The sequence below is a fragment of the Gopherus evgoodei genome, unplaced genomic scaffold (genome assembly GCF_007399415.2).
Source record: "Gopherus evgoodei ecotype Sinaloan lineage unplaced genomic scaffold, rGopEvg1_v1.p scaffold_45_arrow_ctg1, whole genome shotgun sequence".
Lineage (NCBI taxonomy): Eukaryota > Metazoa > Chordata > Testudines > Testudinidae > Gopherus > Gopherus evgoodei.
The window spans coordinates 1365880-1379618 of NW_022060066.1; the positions used below are offsets into that span (position 1 = coordinate 1365880).

At 41.2% G+C, this 13739-nt stretch overlaps 1 protein-coding gene across 1 annotated transcript; it reads right to left on the reverse strand.

The window, feature by feature from the left end:
• Positions 1-11612: 11612 nt before the first annotated feature.
• LOC115642767 (olfactory receptor 6N2-like) lies at positions 11613-12545 on the reverse strand. Its single transcript, XM_030546474.1, has one exon. It carries the CDS (start codon positions 12543-12545, stop codon positions 11613-11615), a length of 933 nt encoding a protein of 310 aa, XP_030402334.1.
• Between the last annotated feature and the right edge of the window lie 1194 nt (positions 12546-13739).

The window sequence follows — 13739 nt, forward strand, 5'->3', positions numbered from 1 at the left end:
CTTGTTTGTTCATAGTCCCCACATAATGCAATAGGTGACATATGGCAGAGTATCGGTCATAAGCCATTGCTGAGAGCACAAAAACTTCAGTACCAGCTGAGAGCAGGATGAAGAACATCTGGGCAAGGCAGCCATTGACAGAAATGGTTTTGTGCTTGCTAGGAAATTCACCAACATCTTAGGGACAATGGCTGAGGAATAACAGATATCAATAAAGGACAAATGAGACAGGAAGAAGTACATGGGGGTGTGGAGGTGAGGATCAGCCCTTATCACCACCATAATTATCATGTTTCCTACCAGAGTGATTAGGTAAATAACTAAAAACACCAGGAAGAGGAAAAAATGAAGTTCCAGGTAATTAGGAAGTCCCACAAGAATAAAATCATTCACATTGGTTTGGTTTTCCATTCACATTTAGTTGTCTGTATGAAGAGAAAAAGAAATGAAATTAACCAACATAACAGATTATGGAAATTCAATGAGATAGATAGATAAAACCCAAGTGAGATTTTGAAAGCCAGGGGGACACGGACAAATTCAGATTTCTAATTGAACACTCTAAGTTGGATAAAAATAAAGTGCGTCCTATTCCATGTGGATTTACACAAATATTTTCTTTGATTACACTGGTGTCAACACAGTGTCCAATTAATTCTCCTGTTTGACCCCATTTCTCATGTTGTGAGCCATACAAGAGAGATCTGCTTTTAGAAACCTCATGTAAACCCTTTTTTCTAAAGCAGATCCCATATCATCCATCCAGTGCACTGCGTTGGCTTACAGGCAGACAAAAAGTATTTAAATTGAAAATAACCTTCCAACCTCTGCTGTTTTTTGTCAGATAACTTTGTAAAAGTGGCACAGTGATTGGTATAAATAAGTCTCATTAACTCCTGTGGTACTCTAACTTTTCCCCAGCACAACTACAATGACTTGAGTGGAGTGGGCAGTGGTGAATTGAGCCCCATAAGTGATAGGTTTGCAAATCGAAGATGTTTTGCACTAGTTTCCAACCCTGAACATTAAACATGGGATATGTACATCGGGATGTGTTCTCTCTTTCTAGTGTAATATTATTGGCCAAGATTTGCCAAAGTAGATGGTGATTTTGATTTTCTCAAATTTGGCTGGTTGACTTGAGAAACCATAAAGGGGCTTGATTTTCAGAAATTGCTGAGCATCCTGGTCTGAAATTCTGACACATATTTGACTCCATTGTCTACACGCGTTCTGCCGTCAACCAAATCCGTGTAACCCCATTGACATAAAAAATCAATCCCAATAGACATTTTGGTTGATGACACACAAGAGGGAGAAGAATCTCTCTCAAACTTCCTTAGCATCACTGTCTCTCCATCTCGTTTTTGGTCAGTAACCTCAACACATGCTGAAGAGAATGGAGATGACGTGAGCTGAAGGATGGGATTGGTTGAAAAGTAGGTGTCATTGATACATAAGCAAATGGCAGAATAGAACAGCACTTCACAGCCCATTTCATTGAGCTGGATTTGCTGGATGGACCCCTGCACCCATATGTAGAGTCCCGCTGAGGTAAATGGGGTTCCGGATTGGTACAGGAGTCCATTCGTACAGATCCAGTTACCACACCAGGGCCAAAATCTGTTGTTCTGTGACCAGTTATGGATGCCTCTCAGAGCGCTCTTTTTGTTTAGCTGTTTGATTATGAAATCCTCAGCATGCACATGTTACTAACAAAAGCAATCATGTGTTCTTCTTATTACAGCCATTGTCTTCCCTTCCATTCCCAACTGAGGACATCAGTTCTCATCTTGTCCTAATTTGGAAAATAAGTTCTTCAGGACAGAGTCTTTGCCTTTTGAATAGTCTCTAGAGCCATACCGAGGAAATGGCACAAATATTTGACATGTCTTATAAATGACTGGCTAACACTTTTAAACTTCGGTGCCTACAGTTAGGCATTGAAATCTACATATAGGCAACTCAGTAACTGACCTGATGCTCAGAGACATAAAGCACCCACAAATCTCTACGGATATCAATGGCAGCTCAAAGTGGTCAGCATCTCTGATAAGCAGGCAATGTATCTGGAGTGATGATGTATTGTATTTTTTTGTCCAAAATATTTTTATTCAAAATTTCCCATTTTTACAGTGAAAATCTGATCCTCCAAAACATGAATAAAAAAATCTGGTTCAAAATCCCAAAGATGTTTTTTATTAATCCTTTCAAACACAGAAAACAACAACAAAAGGATTTCAAAAGAAAATCAGTTTTCCAAAGGAATGTTTTCTAAAGTTTGATTTTAGCTTTCAGCCAAAATAAAATAATAATAATAATAATAATAATAATAATAATAATAATAATAATAATAATAATAATGAAAAATTAAAACAAACAAATGAAAAAACAGAAAACAAAGCAAACATTCAAATCCTCATCAGATTTTTTTAATACTTTTTTTTGCCAGAAGCTGGGAATGGTTGGCAGGGGATGGATCACTTGATGATTACCTGTTCTGTTCATTACCTCTGGGTCACCTGGTATTGGCTACTGTCGGAAGACATGATACTGGGCTAGATGGACCTTTGCTCTGATCTAGTATGGCTGTCCTTACATTCTTTAAATTTGCCTTGAAAAACTATGGGCAATTTTTGACCAGCTCTATTATTACTAGTTTTGATGGTGGTAATTTGGCAGCTGACTGTTTTAAATATGCATTTTGAGTTGCCCTAGAATAGAGACTTTTGGGGAAGAATGCGTAAATCCAGGCCTAAATCCTTATTCAATTGACTTCCATGGCAAAATTCCCATAGCTTCACTAGAGGTAAATTTGACCCCGTGTGTTCATATGAAGCTGCCTTCTTGTAAAGTGCTTTCAGATCTGCTGGTGGCAAGTTCTAGATGTGATCTAGGTATTATTAGTCTTTGTCTAGCTTCTTCCTGTTTCTGTACTGTCTTGCATATTGTGTAGTGACCAACCCCTACATAAACTGTGTATAAATTCCAACCAAATCTGAATGTTCTCATTTTCCATCCACTTTGTATGGAGAGAGATAAATTCTGCCATGTGGCAGAAGCTTCAAGACAGGGCAAACCCAGTGATTCAGATTCTCAGTTCAATGGAACTGCACCAGTTTATACTAGTGTAAGAATCAGCCCAATGTATTTACTGAAATGAGTGGTGTGGAAAAAGTCTACTCACCAAGATAAGTTGACAGTTTCCCTATGATTTCTCTAGGCTTGTTATCACCCTTCTATGAAGTTATCCCCGTGTCCTCAATATGGGTGACTAGTGCTAGAAAGCCTGAGTGAATTGGTTAGCAGAAAGATAACTTTCCTACAAAGAGACGAAAAGTCAACCAAATCTTTGTGTTTTGGCTACATTTTCTTAACCAAACTGAATCAATAGACTGGCAGTGAAACTACCTGATCCAAAGTGTTCTATAGAAGTTTGTTCTAGCTTTCTTGAATGTTCTACTCCTCTGGGATAATAACCTTTCTATAGCTATATGATTATACAAAATAACCTGTCTATTTTTTCTATGGCATCTAGTCTTTGGCCTTTAATCTTCCTGAAAATCAGGGTGTGTATTATACAAATGTGCATTCATTTTCAAGAGCCATATTTTGGACACTAGTTGTCATCTTCCTCCTCCTGATATCTTATGAATCTTCATATTATTATTTTTATTACCCCATTAGCACCAGGGGACCCCAACTGAGATAATGGCCCCATTGCCACCCCCCCAGCAGGAACCTTTCCCACTTGCCTTCCCAATGCTGGAACCTTTCTTTGCAGCATCACAATTACACATGGGCACAGCCTGTCTTCCACTCTGGCATGTAACTACATGTGTACTGTACTCTACATGCTGCTATACATTTAGGCATAGCCTGACAGGCAGGACTTGCCTAGAAAGCTTGTCCGTACCTGCCCCAATAAACAGAGAAAGAAAATGTTATTTCACAGCCATGGAACTCCGATGCATAGCGAGATCAACTTCAGCACAAGACCCACCTTCCTAGGAGACTGAGGTCTCTCAGAATGACAAGCCCTCTGCCAATAAAGCCAAGGATTTTTGAGCAAGAATCTTCAGGCTGCCGCCTCCCCTGGATCTGATGGGTTATATTAGCCAACATTGGCTTTGCAATCCTGGCTGGATCCTGAAGAGGGCTGACTTGCTAATTTCCACAGGGAGATACAGATTCTGAGGATAAGGTTCAGTGTTCGCAGATAAGAGTTTCTTTTGAAAGGCAGCATACCTCTATAGATGTAACAGGCTAAAGAGGAGTAAAATAAAAGCAAACTCACCTAGCTTCCAGAAAGAGATCATTGACCTTCAGACTTGTAATGCATACTCCTCGCCATAGATAGATAAAGAGACAGATTGATTGTGACACCCTCATTGACATTGAAAAGCGCTTTACTTAATGATGCCACTGAAGTTAATGGAACTATATATAATATATATGTAAATAATGTATATAACACATAATGGAATTGGGAGTAAAGTAATAGTTGTATATAGCCTTGAAAGATAAATCTTTCTCTCTCTCTATCCCCATACACATTATCTATCTATCTATCTAGTTAATATCTCCCTCCCTTCCTTCTCTCTGTCTCCTTCTCTCTCTTTCTCTCTGTGTCTCACAAACACAACATGTAACACCATCAGCTATACTTTACCCTGCAAAGTCAGCTCCCGCAGGGTGAGGGGGCTATATGTGGGTATTGATCAAATTTATATACTTCTCTTCTCTTGGAAAAATATATCCCTCTCCTCTTGGAAAATAAAATCCTTTACTCATCTGACTCTAAGAGCAAGAGTTAATTACTTCTGGGGAATCCGAACACTTTCTGGTTTCCTCTGGGACAAGAACCTCTCGTGTAGAAAGCTAACAGCATTCTGCATCAGTAATGAATGAGTATTTTGCAATGGGCAATATGACAGACCCAGAAAGCTCTATATGCTTTGATTTATTTATTTATTGATTCATTTCTAGATATGGACTAGATCCTTAGATAATGTTAATCACTGCCTATACAGTGAAAACAATGGCACTGCACTGCATTATACCAACTGAGTCATTGGGCCAGGTTTCTAATACCAATTATACATTATTCCAGTGAATCTGCTCTTGGTAATGGACAGTGATTGTGAGGCAGGGCAGTGCTATTATTTCCATAAACAGAGGGAGATTTGGGGTCATGGTGGATAATCAGCTGAACATGAGCTCCCAATGTGATATTGTGGCCAGCAGAGCTAATGTGATTCCAGGATGCAGAAGAAGGGGGAATCTTGGGTAGAGGTTATTTTACCTCTCACTTTGGTACTGGTGAGACCCCTGCTGGAATAGTGTGTCCAGTTCTGGTGCCCACAACTAGAAAAGGATGTTGAAGAGTTGGAGAGGGGTGATTAAAGAACTATGAGAATGATTAAAGGATTAGAAAACATGCTTTATGGTGAATGACTCAAGGAACTCAGTCTATTTATCTTAACAAAGATAAGGTTATGGGGTGAGTTGACTACAGTCTATAGAATCTCGGTAGGGAACAAATATTGAATAATAGGTGTGATGCCAACAAACCAGGTGCCATATCTTGCCAAGTCTGTAGGTGTTAGCTGAGCACTGACAAATTCATAGGTGGAATCCAGACCAGCCAGTGGCACGGGAGCACTTTTTCTAGTGAGGGTGTTGAACCCTGTGTGTTCAAAATTGTGAACAACGCGAAATTCCCGCTTACACCACATGGGAGTAGCACAGCTCTGGGATTCTCCAGGGTCACAAAATTATGGTAGCTTCAGTCAGACAGCACCAGCAAACTTTTCACAGTAAAACCTAGGGGTGCTGCAGCAGCCCAACACCCCTAGTTCCTGCATATATGAGACCAGATCACCTGTATGTTAATATTCTTAAAGACAGGTGTTAGACTTGTAAAGATGTGTTTAGTGTTTAAGTTGCTGAATGTGTGATTCATATTTGTGATGCCTATATCCCATGCTATAAGGCAATATGTAAGTTTTGTTTTATAATTGTAAAAATGCCTGCTATTAATTTGTGAACCTAGGCAGGAAGCGTGGTTTTCCTGTCCATCAAGAAGGACTCTCAAAACTATATGGTCCATTGTAGGACAAAGCTTTGTTGACTGCCCCATCTATCCATGAAGAAGTTAATGCAGGAGCTGTCATCCCATCAGTTTGAACTCTGGGGGAAGGGCATGTAAAGAAATGGTTCTCTCTTTGCTGTTTGAACTCTTACAAGAGCTAGTGTTAAAGAACAAAAAGCAGATATCCCCAGGGTCAACCTAGGTTATCCCTAAAAGTCATTCAGTGAACAGATTGCTACACTTCAGTCACCTTTTGGAACCACCTGTTATTCATCTGTGCCTATATGTTGCCTGCTTTAACTTGTAAATAACTCTCTCCTTCCCCCCGCCCCCCAGTTAATAAATTCTTAGTTAATTTATTATTGGATTAGCTACTAGTATTGACTTTGGCGTGAGATCTAAGGTACAAATTGATCTGGGGTAAGTGACTGGTCTCTTGGGACTGGGGTCAATCTGAATATTTCGTGTTTTTTGACATAATCAACCATTTATCACTAAGTGCAGCGTACCTGGGTGGCAAGATAGACAGGAGGTCCCAACAAGACTGTGTGTGACTCCATAGTAAGACTTACTTTGATTCATAGGCATTCTCATTTGTTACTGGGTTGGTGAAACGTAATTATAGAACAAACCACCCATTTGGGGTGTGTGCCCTGCTTTTAGACAGTATGTCCTGAGGTTGATGAACCTCTCATGGTTGTGAATCACTCCAGACAGCTTGGCAATAGGCTTTTCAATATAGCAGAGAAAAGTATCACATCATCCCATGGCTGGAAGTTGAAGATAGCCAAATTCAGATGGGAAATAATACATGATTTTTTTACAGTGAGAGTAATTAACCACTAGAACAATTTAACAAGGGTTGTGGTGGATTTTCCATCGCTGCCAATTTTTAAATCAAGATTGGAAGTTTTTCTAAGAGATTGGCTCACAAGTGAAGAACCGGTTTTAAAAGGACCAATTCAGTCAGGGTGGATGTAGTCCACTCCCAGTAATAGATGAGGAGGTGTCAATTCCAGGAGAAACAAAGTTGCTTCTGTAATGAGCAAGCCACTCCCAGTTCCTATTCAAGCCCAGATTAATGGTGTTAAATTTGCAAATGAATTTTAGTTCTGCTGTTTCTTTCTGTTACTCCCTTCTCTTCATGTGTCATTATATACTGCCTGCATCTGTAACTTTCATTCCATGCATCTGAAGAAGTGAGGTTTTTTTACCCATGAAAGCTTATGCCCAAATAAATCTGTTAGTCTTTAAGATGCCACTGGACTCCTTGTTGGTTTTTTTAGGGAATATACAAACACCTTTGTCCATACACCAACCACAAGCTGTCTTCAAAACTGTGTCTTTATAGCCACTGTGTAATGCAGTGAGCCACATATGGCATTGTATCAGTCATAAAGGAACAGTATGAAAAGGTGAAACTTCAGCACCAGCTGACAAAATCTTTTATATATAACAACAGAGTTTTCCTCCCATGGCCATCCCTTGCCCTCTCCCTTGATTCACAAATTTCTTCTCCAGCTTCTTCGACAAAAATAATGAGTTGGAAAAGTGGGGGGGAGGAGGAAAATTTGTAAAAAAAAATATATAATGTTTTGCTAGTTTAGTTGAAATTCAGATTTTGGTCCAAAAACATAAGAAGAGACAGAAAAATTATTTTTGGGGAGGTTAATTTTCAGTGAAATTTTGAAATCAATAAATGTTGAACATTTCTTAAAATGAATATACAATGTACACCATACTGTACTTTAAACATTTGTAAAAGCAGCAAAGAGTCCTGTGGCATTTTATAGACTAACAGATATATTGGAGCATGAGTTTTCGTGGGTGAATACCCACTTCTTCGGATGCATGTAGTGGAAATTTCCAGGGGCAGGTATCTCTAGCCTGCAAGCAAGAAGCAGGCTGGAGATAATGAGGTTAGTTCAATCAAAGAGGATGAAGCCCTCTTCTGGTAGTTGAGGTGTGAACGTCAAGGGAGGAGAAACTGCTTTTGTAGTTGGCTAGCCATTCACAGTCTTTGTTTAATCCTGAGCTGATGGTCTCAAATTCGCAGATGAACTGAAGTTCAGCAGTTTCTCTTTGAAGTCTGGTCCTGAAGTTTTTTTGCTGCAGGATGGCTACCTGTAAATCTGCTATTGTGTGTCCAGGGAGATTGAAGTGTTCTCCTACAGGTTTTTGTATATTGCCATTTCTAATATCTGATTTGTGTCCATTTATCGTGTCCATTTATCCTTTTCCGTAGGGACTGTCCAGTTTGGCTGATGTATATAGCAGCGAGGCATTGCTGGCATATGATGGCATATATTACATTGGTGGATGTGCAGGTGAATGAACCGGTGATGGTGTGGCTGATCTGGTTAGGTCCTGTGATGGTGTCGCTGGTGTAGATATGTGGGCAGAGTAGGCATCAAGGTTTGTTGCATGGATTTGTTGCCTACTCTGCCCACATATCTACACCAGTGACACAATCATAGGACCTAACCAGATCGGCCACACCATCACCGGTTCATTCACCTGCACGTCCACCAATGTAATACCCTCAATCACAAAGCATGCCACCTCACATGAACACATACAAGCCAAAGGATCAGAGTGATATTGGACAACCTGCATGATAGTTGCTATTTTGTGTATTTATTAGTTACATTATGGGCCAGATCTTAAGCTTGTATAAAGCAGTGTAGCTCAGTAGACTGCAATACAGGGACATCATTTACACCAGCCTAGGGTGTGGCTCTGTTTATTTACCCATAGCTCCTTTTCTCCACTTTTATGTATTAAATGCCAAAAACTTCATTAACACACAGTTAAGATTTCTCAGTGTTGCCTCTTGCTCTTCCAGAAGATGGAAAGTGGCTAAATTTAAAACTTTGAAAACCAGGAAATACAAAATTAGTGTATCAATGATTTGATTGCCAGGTGTAGGAAAAAAAAATTCTATCTCATGACTTTTCAGGGGCTTTTATCTCATAAACATAAGAACAGCCATACTGGGTGTCAGGGTTCCCTCCCCACTGTGAACTCTAGGGTACAGATGTGGGGACCCACATGAAAGATACTCTATGCTTATTTCTACCAGCTTAGGTTAAAAATTCCCCAAGGCACAAACTCTTCCTTGCCCTTAGATGGGATTGCTGCCACCATCAAGTGAGTTAGACAAAGATTCAGGAAAAAGACCACTTGGAGTTCCCATTTCTGCAAAATATCCACCCCAAACCACTTCACCCCCTTTCCTGGGAAGGCTTGAGAATAATATACCAACTAAATATAGACTATAAATCTATAATATATAACTAAACTATTGTTTTATGTAAAGTAAATAAGGCTTTAAAAATGTTTAAGAAGTGTCATTAAAAATTAAATTAAAATGCAGAACCTCCCAGACCGGTGGCCAGGACCCAGGCAGTGTGAGTGCCACTGAAAATCAGCTCGCGTGCTGCCTTTGGCACACGTGCCATAGGTTGCCTACCCCTGCTCTAACGCATTCCCTTGCTATTACTTACAATTTCTGTAATTTCAGATGTATCATTTCAGCAGAAATTGGATTACTTGCTTGGTGTCGGTCTTTGTCTCAGAGAGAACAAGAAAGAGCATTGTGATGGGGTTGGGACTCACCTCCGCTGGCACCTCCTGCTGGCATGTCTGGGTATTAGTTCAGTCCATGGGGAGCGCCCTCTCCTGGTAGTGTCCCATCCATCTCTCACCCTTTGTTGGCTCTTGGACCGGCATTGCTCCCTTCTGCTCACAGCACCCCCATCAGGACACTGCCCTCCAGCAGTGCCCTCTAGTCCATTCTCATTCCCTTCTGGGTGTGGGGGGACAACAGCAGTCTTTCACTTCACCCCAGCCACAGGGGTCAACCATACCCCAAAATCTAACTCTTTCCATCAGGGGTCTGATGCAGTCTGCTGTGGCCACTTCCAACAGCTAGGTGTAATAGAAGGTGGAAAGGGGGGACCCAGGCCTGCCCCCTACACTACGTCCAGCCCATGGACCCTCTGGCAGCAGTCTCCCTGCCCTCCTTCACTCTCCTTGTCCATCTCTCTTCCCTGGGCCTCTTCCCCTTGGTCCCTTTGCACCTTGTGGGGCCTTCTATCAGGGCCTGCAGCCTGGCAGGTACCAGGCTGGAGTTCCTTTCTGCTCCCCCAAGGAGTCAGCCCAGCACTGCACTGTCCCAGGTTCTAGTCTCCTCACTCAGGAGACAGACCTCCCTCTCTGAAAGTCTGGGAGAGACTGCCTGCTGCTCTCTTGGGCAGCCTTTATCTAGGGCTGAGCCCGGTCCTGATTGGCTGCCTTCTGCCCAGCCCTGATTGGCTCATTAACAGGCCCTCCCTGATTGGCTTCCACTTTGTGCAGCCTCTCTGGCCTGTCTTAGCCCACTCTTACAGGAGGCTGGGGCACTTGCCCCACCACAAGCACAAACAACCCCCACGATTTGAAAGTATCTTCTTTCCTCATTGGTCCTTCTGGTCAGGTGCCAACTAGGTTAATGGAACTGATTAATCCCTTACAGGTAAAGGAGGGATTTTATGCTACTCTTAGCTGTATGTTTATGACACTGGATCAGACCAAAGGTCCATGTAACCTATTATCCTGTCTTTTAACAATGGCCAATGCCTGGTGTTTCAAAGGGAATGAACAGAACAGACAATCATCAAGTGATCCATCCCCTGTCTCCCATTCTCAGCTTCTGGTGAACAGAGGATAGAAATACCATCCCTTCACATCCTGGCTAATAATCATTGATGGACCTATCCTACATGAATTTATCCAGTTCTTTTCTGAACCCTGTTCTAGTATTGGCCTTCACAACATCCTCTGACAAGGAGTTCCACAGGTTGACTGTGCATTATGTGAAGAAATACTTCCTTTTGTTTGTTTTATACCTGCTGCCTATTAATTTCATGTGGTGACCCCTAGCTCTTGTATTATGAGAAGGAGTAAATAACACTTCCTTATTTACTTTCTCCACACCCGTCATGATTTTATAGACCTCAATCATATCCTAATTTGGTTGTCTCTTTTCCAAGCTAAAAATTCCCTTGGTCTAACAACCCCTTATTTTGACTACGAACCCTACCATGGACCCTATGAGGCTCAGCAATTTTCAGGACAATCCCAGTAAGCATGTAGGTATTAAAACACTTAGAAACATCATCTGTTAAGCAGGAAGTGAGTGTCAACTTTAACTATAGCAGAGCTGTCATTTCACTGTATGATACTATGTGCTACATTTTCTAATTGATTTCAGCTGCCTCCATTTTTGGGGTGCCCAACTTATCATCTATTCTCTGAATACCAGGCTTTTTTAAGGTGTTTCAAGAAGAACACCGCAAAATTGAGGCACTGAAAATCACTGGTTACATCTGAAAATGTCTTACATCTTTCTGTCACATCAGTGGAAGCAGTCATTTTGGAGGGAAAGATGTATAGGACGATAGGAATAAAAGGTGGAATGGAGAGACACAAGACATTGAGAGAAGGGGTGAGGAAGCAAGGATAGGTGCTCTGAAACTTAATCCTTATTCCTCAAGAATGTTTTTCTCAGGGCCATTTTCACATCCTTATTCCTCAGTGTGTATATGATCGGATTCAGCAGTGGCGTTATCACTGAGTAGAAAACTGACACCACTTTATTGATGTTAGACTCATACTTCACTGCAGGGCGGACATACATGAAAATGAGGGTCCCAAAATAGATGGTGACCACAGAGAGGTGCGCAGCACAGGTGGAAAAGGTCTTCTTGCGGGCGGCAGCTGTTGACATCCTCAGTATGGTGGCTATGATTTGGAAGTAAGAGGCCATGGTGAAGAGGACAGCAGACATGATGACAACAGTGCTGAAGGCATAGCCTACTGCCTGTATGGAGTAGGTGTCGTTGCATGAGAGCCTAAACAGCTGATCAGCATCACAGAAGAAATGGTTAATCCTGTTGGGGGTGCAGAAGGAAATCCTGGCAAGCATGAAAGATGCAAATGTGGGACAGACAAACCCCGTGAGCCAGCATAACATAGCTAAGTACTGGCAGGTGCTAGGGATCATGATGGTGGCGTAATGCAGTGGGTTGCAGATGGCCAAATACCGGTCGTAAGCCATGACTGTCAGGAGGAACAGCTCAGTGGCAGCAAAGGAGAAGAAGAAGTAATACTGGGCAATGCAGCCGGAGACAGAGATGGTGCTGTGCTCCGTCAGGAAGCTGGCCAACATCTTGGGCACTGTGACGGTGGTGTACCAGACCTCCACCAAAGAAAGGTTACAGATGAAGAAGTACATGGCGGTGTGGAGGTGGGAGTCCACCAGGATGACGAGGATGATGAGCACATTGCCCATGAGTGAGAGGAGGTAAATGATTAGGAACAGCACAAAGAGCAAGATCTGGAACTGAGGCAGGCTGGTGAACCTCTGGAAGATGAACTCAATGACCACTGTCCGGTTCTCTCTCTCCATGGGATTGGCTGGATAAATCTGTAAATTAAGAGGCACCTGATCTTCTGCATAAACACAACTGGCCCAAAAATTACCAATTACATCTTGGATTAACAAATGATTAGGAGCTTCTTTCTCTCTCTGTCTATCTGTCTGTTTGCATGTCATCCGTGCATCGGAACATTATTTGATTACCAACAGGAAATAGGACCAGATTTGTAAAGGTATTTAGGAACCTAACTGATTTCAATGAGAGTTTGGTACCTAAATACCTTTGAATATCTTGATTTTTACTAGTGCCTTTCTTTTCTTCATGTTGATTCCTAAACCTCCAGAGAAATTTATAACCCAATACATCAATCCTCCCTCCTTTCCACTTGAATTCCCCAGTCAAATCCACTTCATTTGCCTCATTCTCAGTAGGAGTAGTTGTGGAGTAAGGTACAGAATCTCATGATTGAACCTTGCAATTATAAACAATACTATGGATTTAAAGCAGTGTAACTGAGGCCAGATTTTTTCTTGGATATTTTTTAGCTTCCAAGTCTCCTAGTCAAATTGGAAGGTGCTGGAAGACATGGGAACAAGTTCTGCTCTGAGTTGTACCAGTCTAGCTGGACAAGGATTACAATGGTACAAATGAAAGGAGAATTTGATAGGTACAATGAATCTTGTAATACTATTCAGTAACCTAAGTAAAGTGAATTGATGAGTATTAATCTACCCCAAAAAAATGAGTTTAGGTTAAAGCATTTTGGAATCAGATTCTGATCTAAGTTACATTAGTTTAAATCCAAATAAATACATTAACTTCTACTGAGTTACAACTAAGATTAGAATCTGGTACTGAGTCTTCACTGGCTATGTGTTTACACAGCAAAACATCACCATCACTATGGTCACTGATATCAGTATTAGGATACAGTGCATAGGCTGAATGGGCTGTTACCCTGAGATCTGGGCTGTGATGTAGTGGCATGGAAGTGTGTGGCTGTGTGTCGGTAGAAGAGATTCAGAGCAGGAGGTGAATGGGGTTCTGATTTCCCACCAATATTTATCTTGAGACAAATAAAAGTCTTCAGTCTCCAGGTTTATTACCTCTGCCCCATACCGAGGTTGTACATGCATTCAAAAATATCTATTTATCTAAGATGGTCATTATATTTCATTCAAAATATTTTTAGAAAAAATTGCTTTTTTGAAATGAAATTTCTG